This window comes from Salmo salar, chromosome 11, assembly GCF_965601325.2.
Source record: "Salmo salar chromosome 11, fSalSal1, whole genome shotgun sequence".
In the NCBI taxonomy this organism is placed as follows: domain Eukaryota; kingdom Metazoa; phylum Chordata; class Actinopteri; order Salmoniformes; family Salmonidae; genus Salmo; species Salmo salar.
This window is the reverse complement of record NC_138301.1, coordinates 107,249,742-107,266,469: the sequence shown is the minus strand read 5'-3', so window position 1 is coordinate 107,266,469 and position 16,728 is coordinate 107,249,742. Positions and strand designations below refer to the sequence as shown.

Sequence of the window (16,728 nt, the reverse complement as noted above, 5' to 3'; positions counted from 1 at the left end):
TTTTGTTACGTTACAGCCTTATTCTAAAATTGATTAAATACATTTTTTCCCCAATACATCTACACACAACACCCCATAATGACAAAGCAAAAACAGGTTTTTAGAAATGTTTGCAAAATACCTTATTTACGTAAGTATTCAGACCCTTTGGTATGAGACTCGAAATTGAGCTCAGGTGCATCCTGCTTCCATTGATAATCCTTGAGATGTTTCTACAACTTGATTGGAGTCCACCTGTGATAAATTCAATTGATTGGACATGATTTGGAAAGGCACATAGAGTTGACAGCGCATGTCAGAGCAAAAAGCAAGCCATGAGGTCGAAGGAATTGTCCATAGAGCTCAGACACAGGATTGTGTCGAGGCACAGATCTGGGGAAGGTTAGCAAAACATTTTTGTAGCATTGAAGGTCCCCAAGAACACAGTGGCCTCCAGCATTCTAATATATTATTTTTCAACCTTTTCTCCCCCAATTTTGTGGTATCTAATTGGTAGTTACAGTCTTGTCTCATCGCTGCAACTCCCGTACGGACTCGGAAGAGGCGAAACACAACCCAACCAAGCCGCACTGCTTCTTGACACAATGCCCACTTAACCCAGAAGCCAGCCGCACCAATGTGTCGGAGGAAACATAGTGCACCTGGCGACTGTGTCAGCGTGCACTGTGCCCGGCCCACCACAGGAGTTGCTAGTGCGCGATGGGACAAGGATATTCCTGCCAGCCAAACCCTCCACAAACCCAGACGGCGCTGGGCCAATTGTGCGCCAACCCATGGGTCCCCGGTCGCGGCTGGCGGCGACAGAGCTTGGACTCGAACCCAGAATCTCTAGTGGCACAGCTAGCACTGCGATGCCGTGCCTTAGACCACTGCGCCACTCGGGAGGCCGTGGCCTCGATCATTCTTAAACGTCAGAAATTTGGAACCACCAAGACTCTTCCTAGAGCTGGCCGCCCGGCCAAACTGAGCAATCGGGGGAGAAGGGCCTTGGTCAGGGAGGTGACCAAGAACCCAATGGTCACTCTGACAGAGCTCCAGAGTTATTCTGTGGTGATGGGAGAACCTTCCAGAAGGACAACCATCTCTAAAGCACTCCACTAGACAGAAGCCACATGATAGCCCGCTTGGAGTTTGCCAAAAGGCACCTAAAGGACTCTGACCAAGAGAAACAAGAATCTCTGGTCTGATGAAACCAAGATTAAACTCTTTGGCCTGAATGCCAAGCATCACGTCTAGAGGAAACCAGGCACCATACCTACGTTGAAGCATGGTGGTGGCAGCATCATGCTGTGGGGATGTTTTTCAGCCGCAGGGACTGGGAGACTAGTCAGGATCAAGGGAAAGATGAACGGAGCAAAGTACAGAGAGATCATTGATGAAAACCTGTTCCAGAGTGCTCAGGACCTCAGACTGTGGCGAAGGTTCACCTTCCAACAGGACAATGACCCTAAGAACACAGCCAACATAACGCAGGAGTGGCTTCGGGACAAGTCTCTGAAGGTCCTTGAGTCACCCAGCCAGAGCCCGGACTTGAACCAGATCGAACATCTCTGGAGACCTGAAATAGCTGTGCAGCGACGCTCCCCATCCAACCAGACAGAGCTTGAGAGGATCTGCAGAGAAGACTGGGAGAAACTCCACAAATACAGGTGTGTCAAGCCTGTAGCGTCATACCCAAGAAGACTCAAGGCTGTAATGCTGCCAAAGGTGCTTCAACAACTGTAATCCATTTGCAAAAAATTCTAAAAACCTGTTTTTGCTTTGTCATTATGGGGTCTCGCATGTAGATTGATTAGGGAAAAAACATTGTCAATTTTAGAAGAAGGTTGTAACGTAACAAAATGTACACATCAGCAACCACAGCTAATGAAGTTACTTCAACCCTTAACAAAGAGTTGCAGTCTGTTTGGAATGGGTGACCAGTACTAAATTGGTCCTGAACATCTCTAAAACTAAGAGCATTGTATTTGGTACAAATCATTCCCTAAGTTCTATACCTCAGCTGAATCTGGAAATGAATGGAATGGCTGTTGATATTTCTTGTTTTCATAAGAAACATTAATTTGTTATATCTGGAGTATTTCTCCTGTCCTGTGTGAATTTAAGTATGCTCCCTCTAATTCTCTTCCTCTCCCTCCCCTCCCTGAGGACCTGAGCCCTGGGACCATGCCTCAGGACTACCTGGCCTGATGACTTATTGCTGTCCCCAGTCTACCTGGTCGTGCTGCTACTCCAGTTTCAACTGTTCTGCCTGCAGCTATGGAACTCTGACCTGTTCACCGGACATGCTACCTTGTCCCGGACCTGCTGTTTTCGACTCTCTCTCTCTCTACCACACCTGCTGTCTCTAACTCTGAATGCTCGGCTATGAAAAGCCAACTGACATTTGAGGTGCTGACCTGTTGCACCCTCTACAATCACTGTGATTATTATTATTTGACCCTGCTGGTCATCTATGAACGTTTGAACATCTTGGCCATGTACTGTTATAACCTCCACCCAGCACAGCCAGAAGAGGACTGGCCACCCCTGGTTCCTCTCTACGTTTCTTCCTAGGTTCCTGCCTTTCTAGGGTGTTTTTCCTAGCCACCGTGCTTCTACATCTGCATTGCTTGCTGTTTGGGGTTTAGGCTGGGTTTCTGTATAGCACTTCGTGACATCGACTGATGTAAGAATGGCTTTATAAAGACATTTGATTGATTTGATTGATGAGCACATGGAACTCCCTTCCATCTTACATAGCTCAAGTGAACAGCAAACCTAGTTTCAAAAAACAAATAACGCAACACCTCTCCCCCATGTGACCTACTTGTTGTGTGCATGTACTGACATGTATATGTAACTGATAGATGTAAACACACACTACATGCTAATGTTTTAAATGTATGTAAAATGTAAAGTATTTTGTCTGTAATGTCTTCTTCATTATGTCGGACCCCAGTCAGACTAGCTGTTGCCATTGGCGTCGGGTAATGGGGATCCTAATTCATTAAATCAAATCTCCTGTAACCCTTTTAAAAATGTTTATTTTAGGCTATAGATGCCAGGACAGTAATGTTTTGCTAACCATAGAGGGGTTGGTTGTTTAGCAACAAAACCTACGCGTGCTTAACTATGTGGCAAAACAGATGGTGTTGGCTTAGATTGTTGACAACATGTAAACTAGATTTCTAATGAATCAAATCAAATCGACTCACTCTTCCTTGACACTGGGCAGTGGAGTGACTGGGGTCTCAGGCAGAGCAGCTGTGATGTTAACTGATGGAGCTGGGGCTTCTGAAGGCATCAGAGCCTCACAGGGATCCTCAGACTCCACTTTAATTGTCCTCATCTTCTTCTTTCTCCTCTCCTCCCTCATCTTCCTCTTGGGCAGAGCCAGGTCAAACAGTGCTAGATCATAGAAGATACTAGTTAAGAATGTTTCTACACTAGTTGTGCCTTACATCATTCAGAGGATTTAATTGAATCTAGCTACATACACTACTAACCAAAAGTATGTGGACACCCTTTGAAATTAGTGTATTCGGCTATTTCAGCCACACCTGTTGCTGACAGGTGTATAAAATCGAGCACACAGCCATAGACAAACATTTAGCAGTAGAATGGCCTGTATTGAAGAGTTCAGTGACTTTCAACGTGGCACCGCCATAGGATGCCACCTTTCTAACAAGTCAGTCATCAAATTTCTGCCCTGCTAGAGCTGCCCAGGTCAACTGTAAATGCTGTTATTGTGAAGTGGAAACATCTAGAAGCAACAACGGCTCAGCCGCTAAGTGGTAGGCTACCCAAGCTCACAGAACGGGACCGCCGAGTGCTGAAGGGCATAGCGCCCAAAACTGTCTGTCCTCAGTTGCAACACTCACTACCGAGTTCCAAACTGCCTCTGGGAGAAACATCAGCAAAATAACTGTTCATCGGGAGCTTCATGAAATGGGTTTCCATGGCCGAGCAGCCGTACAAGTCGGCTGGAAAGGTGTAAAGCTTGCCGCCATTGGAATCCGGAGCAGTGGAAATTCTGGAAAATCTTAACGTTACAGCATTCAATGATTCTAGACGATTCTGTGCTTCCAAATGTGTGGCAACAGTTTGGGGAAGGCCCTTTCCTCTTTCAGCATGACAATGCCCCCATGCACAAAGAGAGGTCCATACAGAAATAGTTTCTCAATATCGGTGTGGAAGAACTTGACAGGCCTGCACAGAGCCCTGACCTCAAATCCATCGAACAACTTTGGGATGAATTGGAACGCCGACTGCGAGCCAGGCCTAATCGCCCAACATCAGTGGCTGACCTCACTAAATGCTCCTGTGGCTGAATGGAAGCAAGTCCCGCAGCAATGTTCCAACGTCAAGTGGAAAGCCTTCCCAGAAGGGTGGAGGCTGTTATAGCAGCAAAAGGGGGGACCAACTCCATATTAATGCCCATAATTTTGGAATGAGATGTTTGACGAGCAATTGTCCACATACTTTTGGCCAAGTAGTGCATGATTAAATTTGGCTTCATGATTATGATTTTGGTGTTTTGATTATAGACTTGACTTTACTCACTCATCATGGAGCCTTTACGACCTATGTTCACTCTAGACATCATGTCACCCAGGCGGATGTCAGAAGTCATCAAGTCTGGATGATCCTGTGCAAATAACAATGACTAGGATTAGGATACAAGGAAATGTTGTACAAGATGATATTAGGTAGATAAACAGTGTCCCCAATTTCCAATCACACCTTGATTATATGGATAGCAGAATTCTCTGCTGTTTTTGTGAATGGAGAAGCATAGAAGAAACTAACCGGTTGTCGTCTCCTCTTCTCTCTATGTCTCCGTAGCATGGCTCTCATGTCCTTCTCTCCCAGTTCTTGCTTATCTGTGTAAGCAGGCACCACATATCCTCAATCACTACATCTGCAGAGTCTTTATGTACATTACAGCAGTAGGGCTGGGAATTGCCAGGGACCTCACGATACAATATTATCACGATACTTAGGTGCCGATACCATATGTATTGCGATTCGATGTTCAAAACATATTGTTCACCATATGTCTGCTGCAGCAAGACAGAGAGCATGAGAACTCGAGTTTTGATCAGTCATGGAAATACATGTGCTGAAAACATGTTGGCTCTCTATTTAAAAAGAAGACGGAGAACAAGCTATTGGACGAAAAATACCGGCGTTTTGGCGCAGTTACAGCTGACTAGCGCAAGCTAGTGCTATCTAGCAAAATCGATACTTGGAGTCAAAGTATCGATTTAATATCGTCCAAAACAATATTGCGATATGTAACCATAAATGTTTTTCCCCAATCATTATACAGTAGCTGTTTAGATCTACTGTAACTGACCGGTGGTCTTCATGTCCTGGGTGGAGAGACTGGGCAGAACCCTGACAGAGACTGTGGGCGTTGGAGAGGAAGGAGATTGAGGTGTTGGCAGCCAAGAGGCTGTATCTGCAAATACAACGCAAAGGACAAGTATGTGACATAGAAAACATTGAAAGATGAACTCTGACACTTATTCAATGCTGCTAAATGCAATTACATTTCAACATTCTAGGCTGATGAAAGCAGACTCACCATCATCGTCAGATGAGGCATTGCTGTCTCCACACTCAGTTTTAACTTCCCTCAGTATCCGGCACACTCTTCCTCTGACCCTCTGTTCCTGCACCTCACCATGTGTCTGGGTGGGATACTTTCTGTTCACCGCAATGTCAGGGCCACTGCGGACAGCCAACTCTAACAGTTCCTAAACACACAGAAATGATATACATGAACATACTGAGGAAGGCCATTCACCTTGTGCTTGAGACTGAAGCTTGAAGATATATGACGTACCTTTCTAGAGACCAGGATCTGTTTAAGGAGTTTGTGGTAGTACTGCTGCAACGAGTTCAGCTGGCGTTTTTTCTGGGACTTGGCACACAGTTGTCTGTACTTAACCACTTCCGGATTGAAATGGCCATCTGGGGAGAGCACAGTGGTTCATGATATCACTGATGTGCCATAAACAGTCCAAAAACGTACTCAAAATCAAGCCGTTTGAGAGAGGCGGAACGTTACCTTGGAACAGTTTCTGTGCAAGATGCAAGGGGTTTCCGAAGCAGAAGTTCTGTTTGTTGAAGAGTTTGCTGATGGTGCTGTCCTGCTCACTAGTGTTGTCTTCTTGAAAGTGTGGTAACAGTTGCCGGAGATGCTGCCTCTGGTCATCTGTCAGTACTTCAGACCAGGTGCTTTCACTCAGCACAGAGAAGAAGATTTCAGGCTGTTTGCCCAACAAAAACAAAAAATATATATAAACAGAACTGTAAATGCAACAATCGATATACAGTACACCTTTATATATACTGTCTATGCAGTGTACACAATGGATAAACAGCATATGATAAAGTTAACACAGAAATCACTGCAGTATGCTTTTATTAGCTACTCACATCCTCAAGCAGGTCTTCTGGAAGACTCACTTGACAGTTTCCCAACATGCACTCTTCAGTGATGCGCCCATCATTGCCCTCCCCTGAGTCTAGGGGGTCGGTCAGCATGTGATCAAGGGCATCCATTCTGATCTTCCTTAACAATCTGAAGGAAAAAAAAATGAATTGCATTGGTAGCTACAGTAACGTTCGCTATCTAACTAAAATCACGAGTCCATTGGCGTTGTTAGCTAGCTAGCTAACGTAAAATAGAACCGTTTAGTCTGCATTTCTACAGAAAACATGATCGATCTTGTTGGCTGGCTAACTCGATATTACATTATCATGTCAAGGATGAAATACACACCAACAACACATGTCAACGTGAGCTACTAGCTAAATTATGCTAGCCAGCTACCTAAGGCAAGATAACTACACCAGGAAAAATACGATTCAATGAAGTATTCTGCGCACTTTGGATATGATTATCTAGCTAGCAATGTGAGCTTAAACAATAGATAACTAGTTTAGCTAACAAAGCCAAAATGAACCAATTTACCAGAAAATTGAGCACACTGGACATCGGATAAAAGAGTCAGAGGGGAATCATAACAACGACGTACCAATACGGTTTCCGTCCCGTCCGCTAAGTCTACCGTGAGTACTTCCAATTTCCTCGATTCTGGTTGCATTCGATGCACGAAAAGTTCAGCGATGATTTAAACAAGTTCTTTAGATAATACACAACAAAATACATTTCACTTCAGACTCATTTCCCCAATCATACAGGGTATTGTAATTTAATATGAAATTAGGCTTTACATAGAATTACACTGAAATAAGGCACATTGGCACTCCCACAATCTACATTTTTCAGAGAATGGTGAAATTACTGTAGAGTACATTACAATAATCACAAACTCAAGTAAAAGCACAGGTTGTCAGGATCCTGAAATTCCACAAATACACGAGTACAAGTCTTTTTGGGGTTGTTACTATGCCTTTGTGTATTACAAGCCCAGCTTGACACTCACACAACATACACATTTTAAAATGATCAATACAAATGTCCTAAACTGTACACAAGAAAAAGTATCTAATTTACATACCACAACTAATTAATGATATACTGTAAGCACCAGAATGGATACATAGAACAGAGTATATAGGCTGCGTTAAAAAAAAAGGCTGCCCAATTTTGATATTTGTTTTATTTTTTGAGCAATCAGATCTTTTCAGATCTGATGGGACAAAACACCAACTACTGGAAAAAAAGATCAGAATTGGGCTGCCTGTGTAAACGCTGCCATAGTAATGTTAACATCACTTGTTAAAATGTGTACTAGAGCAATGAGATGTACTTTCAACTAATGTATAAACCTAGACAAGGACCAAGCAACCAACCATATTGACATACTATAAACCAGAAATATATTACACACCAAACGCTCTCTATGCTCTATGACATTTACATATTGATTACAAATTTAAATCTGTCTAGGGAAGAAAATATAAAAATCAATGAACTGAGTTTAGTATAAAATCACAAAAATACCTTAATTCATATCTAAAATGTTTGTGTAAAGTATAGCTCCCTGAATATGTGAAATATTTTCATTTACCATTTCCCTGTTCAATCAAACCATTAACTGAGTACCCAGGACAGTAATTTTTAGTCGTATGGTATCTCAGAAACCCAGTCACCTGTTTTGACCGAAAAGGGCCCTAAATCTCAGAGCATATTAGACAGTAAAAAAAAAAATTCAGGTACACAAGCTGTCAGGTTTACTGAGGTACAGCAGTCTGAAGATCAATTAAAAAATAAATATAAACAGGCAATGAAAACATATCCTAAAAAAAACCCACCTACATTAACAAAACATAATATAAAAAGACAAAGACATATGAGATTTTAAGAATCCACAAAACTTCATATAACATATCACTTTTGGAAAAACAAACGATTGCCTAGGCAATGTAAGGATAAGGATTATAACACATGAACAAAGCAAATTCTAAACAAAGAAACCCAGGGGGGAAAAATGCCTACAAGGTCACAAAAGCAGGCAATTTAGTGCACTTGGGTGCAAAAATCCATCTTTAACCTGCAACCAATGCTTGCTAAATGCAATCAATGCTTGCTAAATATTTATTTAAGCAAGATAATAACACAGCTAATGTAATGCCCAGTCTATTTTTAAGTAAGTGTATGTGTAAGTATGTAAGAATGGTATTTTCTATATAAAGTAATACTTTTGGATAGAACTAAACACCACGTATAAGTGTAAAATAATGAAAACTCCTTGTTGAGTCTTGTAGAGTCCCAGTAGTCACACACTGTAGTGTGCATACCAAGATTATTATAGTTTGGTTTTTAAATTCATTTTTTATTTCTATTTGTACATTTTTTTTAATTTGAAATTCAGTTTAGTTGAAGTTACTTTTCGGACCTGATTTGCTAGTTTTTATTTAGTTTTGAGTTTTATAAAAAAAAAATGTATATTTAGTTTTTATATTATTTAGTTTCAGTTTTAGTATTGCTACAAGCCATTTGTGTTGTTTTTGGGATGTCACTTCTTACCACTGAAGGGTGTCATGTAAAAATATTCCCAGTGTGAAATAGTTCCCAATAAGATATTTACATGACAAAGGGCAGTTATGCACAAGGTGATGGGTCAGCTCATAGGCTAGGTTTACATTATAAAGTCAATCTCAATGTGACTTGGATTTAAAGGTAATTGAGCTGAGACTGGTGAAAAATAATAATGTAGAAGGAAACCCATATTTACACCAATCCAATGCTTTTTAAAAACTTAGTAGTACATGTAAGAGGAATCAAGTTAGCTACCTAGACACTTTTTCCCCTGTTAGCTAGTGATAGCTAGGGATAGTAATGAACAAACTAGGCCTATTTGAAACATCACCATCTACTGGAAGCATTTACCCACCAGATTCAGTAGCTTAAAATCCCCCCTAAAGCTTGACAACTTTTTTACATTTACATTTGAGTAATTTAGCAGATGCTCTTATCCAGAGCGACTTACGGTATTGAGTGCATACATTTGTCAGATATCAGTTGCAGCCTTCATCCGCCTTTGAACCGCATTGAAAACCCAATAAGAAGTTTAGAAAAAAACTAAAACTGAACATAACTTATTATGGTTTTTATTTTATTTTAGTTAGTTTTGGAGTCAAAGATAATAGTTTCAGTATAGTTTTAGTTTTTTGAAACAGGTTTGTTAATTATTTTATTTCAGTTTACTAAATGGTTTTTTTCAAGATTCATTTTTGTTTTAGTTTCTGCATTAGTTTACTATAATAACCTTAATGCATACCAATCAAAGGCCTGAGGATTTTAAGAACTTGGACAATGACCAATCTTCTGAGGGCTAAGTATTGCTCAGGCTTGACAACCAGGTTTCCCACTCAGCTAGACCCTGGTCTTCTCAGCTACACCCCGGTCTTCTGCTTTATCCAGTCCCTGTATTTGGTGACTTGGGTGTAGACGCCAGGCTTGTTCCTGCGGGCACAGCCGTCCCCCCAGCTCACCACTCCAGCCAAGAAGAAACGTCCACTGTCCTCCATGGAGGACAACGGACCTCCAGAGTCTCCCTGTCAGAAGGAGCAGGGCAAAGACAGCATGATGATGATGATGATGATGATGACGTTAAGAGCGGCAAAGTAAATATGCAACAAGAAAGATCATCTAGCTGCTGGCTGGGTTACCTGACAGGCATCTACTCCTCCGTCCAGTACACCAGCACATAACATGTTGGAAGTGGTCTGTCCTTCCATCAGGGTGTTACATACTGTGGCATTGATGATACGGACCTCTGCCTTCTGCAACATTGATGCCTCGAAACCTGGGACAGTGAATGACACTCAGTCAGCATCAACAGTAGTCAGAGGTTAAAACATGAGGAAATGTCAATTGTATTACTACAGAACAAGGTGTGAGAAACTACTGCAGCTATACACCGGATTCAACTCACCCCCCTCTCTGGTGGTCCCCCAGCCAGTGATCCACACTGGCTTGCCAGCAGGGAAGTAATGCGTAGCCGTGGGCAGACAGATTGGCCAGATGTTCTGGTTGAGTGTGACAGGACTGTCTAGTTCCATAAGTGCTATGTCATTGTCATAGGTGTGGGCGTGGTAGCCAGGGTGCTGGATGATCTGCTTCAGGTTCTTCTTCAGCGTCCACTTGTTAGTCTGACTCTGAACATGAAGTCCAAGGTATGCTTCCCATTGTTGAGGTTGAGAATACCTGTTGGAACACACACACTTAGTTCACGGTGCTCAATCCTCAAGACCACAAAGGTTTTGAAAGCTGAACTGTAAACAGGAGAGCTTACAGGGAACAGTCCTTAGAGCAGTAAATAAATTGGGGAAACGTACAATGGTGTGAATGAAACTTAGTAAGAGTAGGAACAATAAGGTGAGCACGTACTTGACTTTGACGTCATCCTGGACACAGTGGGCAGCAGTGACGAGCCAGCGGTCGTTGATAACTGAGGCTCCACACACATGGCTAGACCCTCGGATGTGAAGGCTAACCTGCCAGGGCCACTCCCCCTCAATGGAGGCCTGCCCACCCACAATACGGGAGTGTCTGTAAGGCCGTATACCACACTCTGCACACAGACACACGCAAAAACCAATCAGTAAATAAAGGAGGGCCACAATGGAAACAAGTCTGACTTTTTGTCTACATAACCCTCTGCGATTTTGGTACATGTATTGTTTGCCTGTTGTTTTAAATAGTCAAATAAAATGTAATCCAAATGACATTCAGAAGTCAGGGTAATGGTGGTAAAAGTTGGTCTGATGATGTAGAGGAAGCTGTGTGAGATATCTAAACTTACGACAGTCTGCCTCATCTGAGCCATCATCACAGTCCTCTTCTTCATCGCACTCTGGGTTCAGCTTGCTGATGCATATGTTGTTCTTACACTTGTAAGTATACTCTGAGCATTGCAGGGCTAGAGCTGGATACAAGGAGATGAGGAGTCAGTCGCACAAGGTCAAAGGTCATGTTTATATGGTAGCCAGTTGTATTCTACTACAACTATTTATCTTTGGATACGTACATTTTGCGCAATTTGATTCATCAGAGCCGTCAGCACAGTCAGCACGGCCATCACATTTCAGTCTCTCTGAGATACAGTTTCCATTCCGACAGGTAAACGCACCTGATTTACAAGTCCCTACAGAGAGGACACAGTAATACACAGTGTTAACAATGATGATATAATCTTGTGTGACCTCTCTACTGATGTATATTGTTGACTTACCACAGTTTTCCTCGTCTGTGCTGTCCCCACAGTCATTGACTCCATCACACTGCCAGAACTTGACTTTACAAAGTCCATTTCTACATTTGATTTGATCTGGCTCACACTCTGTACAGAGACAAGACATCAACTCAGATTACAGCATAATCATTTAACCTAATATCTCTTGTAGAGGCAAATCAAGCATCTGTTTACAAAGGTGACGTTATGAAACTTAAACACACTCAGACGGAAACACTTGAGAAGAATAGACACGTTATAACGTAGTTCTAGGTCTGTACTCACTGCAGATCTGTACTGATAACAGGTTTTAAAGTATACACTGTAGATGTTAGTTTAAGAAACAACTGTGTACTGATAACAATGTTTCTGGCTTACGAGTAGTTGGCACAAAGGCTTCAAACTCAGCAGTGAAACCTGAATCCACATAAGACATGTCAGAGTTAAATATCACTACTATCTTGTTGACTGTGCTGGTGACCACAGTGCTGTAGGGCTTATCGCCACATAGCCTGCAACACAAAAGGTTAAAGAGGCAAAGATCAGCAATGTTCATCAATTAGGGACATTGCAGAGTCATTGCTGATATTAATGGTAAATTCTTCCAAATTCCTAACGGATATACTGACACCAAGAAGATCCCATGACTCACTTTTCACTGTTGATCTCTACGTAGTCCTTAGGACAATTATTATTGTTCTGTCCTGGCTCAGACATCAACAGCTTGTTGAACTGCACCTTGACAGACTTCCCTTTTGGGACCTGAAAGAGAATAGAATGGTAGGTGGAACTTCAAAAAGAAACACATTCTCACTCTAAAAGGTCAGCAGCAGGCTCCACAACACAAATTCAACATTTGTTTACCTCAATGTCCCAGACACACTTGGTCAGAGGTGGGTAATGGGAGGGAAAGTTTGGAGATGTGAAGGTGCCATTAAGTCCTGATAATTGACCACCACAATCTACACAGAAAGAGTAACAGATAATGAGTCTCATGACCATTGGGGACACAACATGGTACACCCCATGATCATCATAATAGTAGCTGCACCTTGGCTATTGAGGGGAACCTGAGAGTACGTGGCTCTGAAGCCAGGGAAGTTCTTCTCCTTGTTGGTTACCAGTGTCAGCAGCATGACGTTTCCAGAGGAAATGAACGACAGAGGCTCATTGCGAGTGTAATATCCACATTTCCTGGACAGAGATCAACACATGATTTAACTGAGGCAGACAGTTGCACTTGGATGGAACTCAGGAGTCATGAGGCTAGCATCTGAAGGAAATATCAGTGGGAAAATGTTGACTGTGTTTCTTGTCTCCACTTTCTCTTGATCCTAAAAGTACTGTACAACTCCTCACTACTCACTCTGCCATGACCTGCTGCTCCAATGGCACCAGGGAGTCATACACCTTGATGAAGTCGTTCTGACAGTCAGCCTCCAAGTTGAAGGTGTCAAACTCCAGTTTAATCCTGTAGCCTCGGTCAGCATGTAGTCTCCACGACACATATGTGTTTGGAGGGTATGGAGAATCAGGAAAGCCAGGTGACTGTAATGTGGCCGTGTGATTCTCACTGATGTGATAAGAATAGGTTTGGGGGGCTGAGGAGCGGACAGACAGATACAGTAGACAAGCTCAGTGAGCTGTACAAGGACGGCCTTTAACATCCAGAAAGATAATAGTTGAAACTATAACAGCGAATGTTGTTTCTCACCATTCAATAAGGCCTTTGTCATACGTGCATCCAGAGCTGTGAAATGGAGGCACATATGAGACATTAGCATGGAGCAAATAAAAACATCTGCTCTGACCTTTAACAGCTCTTCTTTTATCTGTGGGATAGAGAATGTGAAGGAAATGACTACAAACGCTCCTATTAACATAGGCCTTAATAAACAGGGATGCATACAAGAGTATAGGTAACTTTCACATCCCAAGGCTGAGTGATGTTCACCCTTTACTCTACCTCCAGACATCACATTGTTGATGAGCAGGGAGCTGGTTGGCCGGCGACCCGTCCCCATCCTCCCCTTCGAACTTCCCTCCATTGGATCCATGGAGCCAATAGCTGTATCCACTGCAGACCCCCGACCGATCGGTACATCAAACTCAGACAGGTAGTAGGCTACTACACTGTCTGCCTCACTCCCTCTGTTGCCTTCACTACAGTGGAAAGACACATAGTGCATTGTAATTTTGAATATGTTAAGCAGCAAGAAAACATAACAATTGTGGGTTGAATTGAAACAACTGTCTGCTACCCTTTGTTGTAATGTCTTTATAATGTCATCATCTTCAAGTAATCAACCATAACTATCTCTGAATTTCAAAGTGACCTTAGGGGAGTGGTTAAATGGGGAACAAATACCTGAAGGCTTGCACTGTGGATCCCACTAAATATTTATCCAGATCTTTGTATTTAGAGTAGATCCCCTTCAGCTGAAAAGCAGCAAGATGAAACGTGTTATTGTAGCTACCAGGACTTGCTACAAATAATAGAGAAGGTGATCAAGTAGAAACAACAGAAAACAGTAGACACACAAATACTTTATACAACAGCCATTTAGCAACGTGTGGTTTAGTGTAAAGGACTCCTAAAGATCCAGATCATCATCACCCTGTCTTACCTGCTGTGACACCTGCATAGCCAGTTGTTTGAACTCATTGCTGTTGGGGTTGTCGTAGGAATCTATAAATCTTTGGTTGGTGATACTCATAGAGCCAATGTACATCTTTGTCAATCGCACCTCTCCTCTCCGCACTGCAAAATAAGAGAGGGGCAGGAGTGAGGACCAGAATAAGTATACTACTGGGACCAGAATAAGTATACTACTGGGACCAGAATAAGTATACTACTGGGACCAGAATAAGTATACTACTGGGACCAGAATAAGTATACTAATGAGGCTAGAGTAAGTATACTAATGAGGCCAAAATAAGTATACTAATGAGGCCAGAATAAGTATACTAATGAGGCCAAAATAAGTACACTAATGAGGCCAGAATAAGTATACTAATGAGGCCAAAATAGGTATACTAATGAGGCTAGAGTAAGTATACCAATGAGGCCAGAATAAGTATACTAATGGGTAATGGCTCTATAGGGGTTCAGTCAAGGTGGACAATATACTCACAGTGAAAATGCCAAACCAGCAGGCCTGTCGTCAGCGCAATGACTGCTGCCAACCCCACGAGGCCAATCCCAACAAAAAGTGTTTTACTCCCTCTATTTTTCTCCAGCTTCTTCTTGTCTGGGGCTGGAAGGAATGTGACAGAATTTTCCCAGTCATCATCCTACAAGTGAGAAAATAATGTTATTTTACTGGCATTTAATTTCAACATAAACATTTCAGTGTCCATGTCAATGGCAGCAAAAGAGAAATGTCTCCCTAGATAGTAATTGGGTTTATATCGACAGCACATTCAATCAATCCATGACAACATGAATATACTAACTTGTCAAATGATCTGTCCTTAGGTGTTATACTACTTATGGTGCCTGCATAACACAGTTATATTAACTGTTATTGCAATTGAACTAACCAGTGCAAGTCAAGTCCTGTCAGATTCAACAGTTACTACATTTTCCTACAACCACACCCTACTTCAACGTATCAGTTATAGACTATTCTTTAGTGTCTAAAGAGCCATACCCTTTTTGACAAATTGACTCACATGCAGCCTAGGCCATATGATCCACCAAGCATTCCAATTCAAAGGGAGCAGCACTGAGAGGAATGCTGCTTACATAATACACCGTGCATACAAAACATGAATAACACCTGCTCTTTCCATGACATAGTCTGACCAGGTGAATCCAGGTGAAAGTTATGACCCCTTATTGATGGCACTTGTTAAATCCACTTCAATCAGTGTAGATGAAGGGGAGGAGACAGGTTAAAAAATAAATTTTAAGCCTTGAGACAATTGAGACATGTATGTGTGCCATTTAGAGGGTGAATGGGCAAGACAAAAGATTTAAGTGGCTTTGAACAGGGTATGGTAGTAAGTGCCAGGCGCACCAGTTTGTCAAGAAGTGCAACGCTGCTGCGTTTTTCATGCTCAACAGTTTCCCATGTGTATCAAGAATGATCCACCACCCAAAGGACATCCAGCCAACTTGACACAACTGTGGGAAGCATTGGAGTCAACATGGGCCAGCATCCCTGTGGAAGCTTTCGACACCTTGTAGAGCATGCCCCACGAATAGTAGAGTGAAGTCCACGGGGTTCCATCCAAATGATCCCAGTCTCTTGTTTTTTTAAAGAGATACATACGACTGAACTACAACATCTGTTTAAGAACAAAACAAAACTCAACAGCGTTTGGAGTAAAATGGTTTTGTTTTCTGTTGCTTTTTTTAAACCGAATCGGTGCAATGAATCGACCCCAGGTTTCCACTCTAGAAATACACTGAGTGTATGTATGTAGGAATGTTTTGTAGTCAGTGTATTTCTAGAGTGTATTCACACAATTATATGACAATTACACATAGCCTATATTTGATGAAACGTGCTATAAAGATTTGCTTAGATTAGACAAAATAAATGATCGATAGCGTTATAACAACTGTATTAGTAGCATTACAATACCTGCGTTTTCGGGGTAAACTTCGTTCCCGAATCAAACAAATCCATGACAGAAGAACGTCACGTGTGGAAATTGACCCAAATTTGATTTCACTGTGCTTGAAAATGTAAATGATTTGTCTAGTTTCGGTCAAATTCTACAAGCCTTGAGAATTATTATCGACAGCATCGGTCCATTGTCTTCAATAGGATGGCAACAGCGACAGGTGTCTCGCAGGTAAATCCACACCAGTCATTACGAATAGGTTGTAATTTTTCCCCTATACAAAGTATTCTGAAGGATATCAGAACAACCGAAAAGTTAATTAATTCCGACACTAATTTGTGTTTATTTAGCGTACCTAAAAGAAATGTCGATATTAGGCCTATTGTAGACAGAAACCAAGCCACCTATCCATTCGACTTCCTGTGTACAGGTGATACACTGAACAATGGGGGAG

At 42.1% G+C, this 16,728-nt stretch overlaps 2 protein-coding genes across 4 annotated transcripts in view; both read right to left on the bottom strand.

Annotated features, from left to right (window-relative positions):
- The window catches only part of nfrkb (nuclear factor related to kappaB binding protein), a 29,335-nt gene extending 22,289 nt beyond the window's left edge, over positions 1 to 7,046 (bottom strand). For all 3 annotated transcript variants that reach the window (XM_014128964.3, XM_014128967.3, XM_014128965.3), the window contains exons 1-9: positions 6,968 to 7,046; positions 6,430 to 6,574; positions 6,059 to 6,260; positions 5,834 to 5,961; positions 5,573 to 5,744; positions 5,342 to 5,446; positions 4,792 to 4,865; positions 4,546 to 4,630; positions 3,198 to 3,390 (exon numbers count right to left, since the gene is read on the bottom strand). In XM_014128964.3, coding sequence (XP_013984439.1) covers positions 3,198 to 3,390; positions 4,546 to 4,630; positions 4,792 to 4,865; positions 5,342 to 5,446; positions 5,573 to 5,744; positions 5,834 to 5,961; positions 6,059 to 6,260; positions 6,430 to 6,555 — 1,085 coding nt within the window. In that variant the 5' untranslated portion in view covers positions 6,556 to 6,574; positions 6,968 to 7,046. The remainder of the gene's footprint in view (positions 1 to 3,197; positions 3,391 to 4,545; positions 4,631 to 4,791; positions 4,866 to 5,341; positions 5,447 to 5,572; positions 5,745 to 5,833; positions 5,962 to 6,058; positions 6,261 to 6,429; positions 6,575 to 6,967) is intronic.
- A 130-nt stretch (positions 7,047 to 7,176) lies between these two features.
- st14b (ST14 transmembrane serine protease matriptase b) lies at positions 7,177 to 16,728 on the bottom strand. The gene is made up of 18 exons (XM_014128968.3): positions 16,292 to 16,728; positions 14,834 to 14,993; positions 14,327 to 14,460; positions 14,068 to 14,138; positions 13,666 to 13,862; positions 13,414 to 13,449; positions 13,066 to 13,300; positions 12,751 to 12,893; positions 12,564 to 12,661; positions 12,352 to 12,461; positions 12,078 to 12,211; positions 11,700 to 11,807; positions 11,496 to 11,612; positions 11,271 to 11,393; positions 10,856 to 11,039; positions 10,401 to 10,672; positions 10,135 to 10,271; positions 7,177 to 10,020 (listed from the first exon to the last, which is right to left on the bottom strand). The coding sequence occupies exons 1-18, from the start codon at positions 16,334 to 16,336 to the stop codon at positions 9,859 to 9,861; spliced, it is 2,466 nt and encodes an 821-aa protein (XP_013984443.1). The 5' UTR covers positions 16,337 to 16,728; the 3' UTR covers positions 7,177 to 9,858.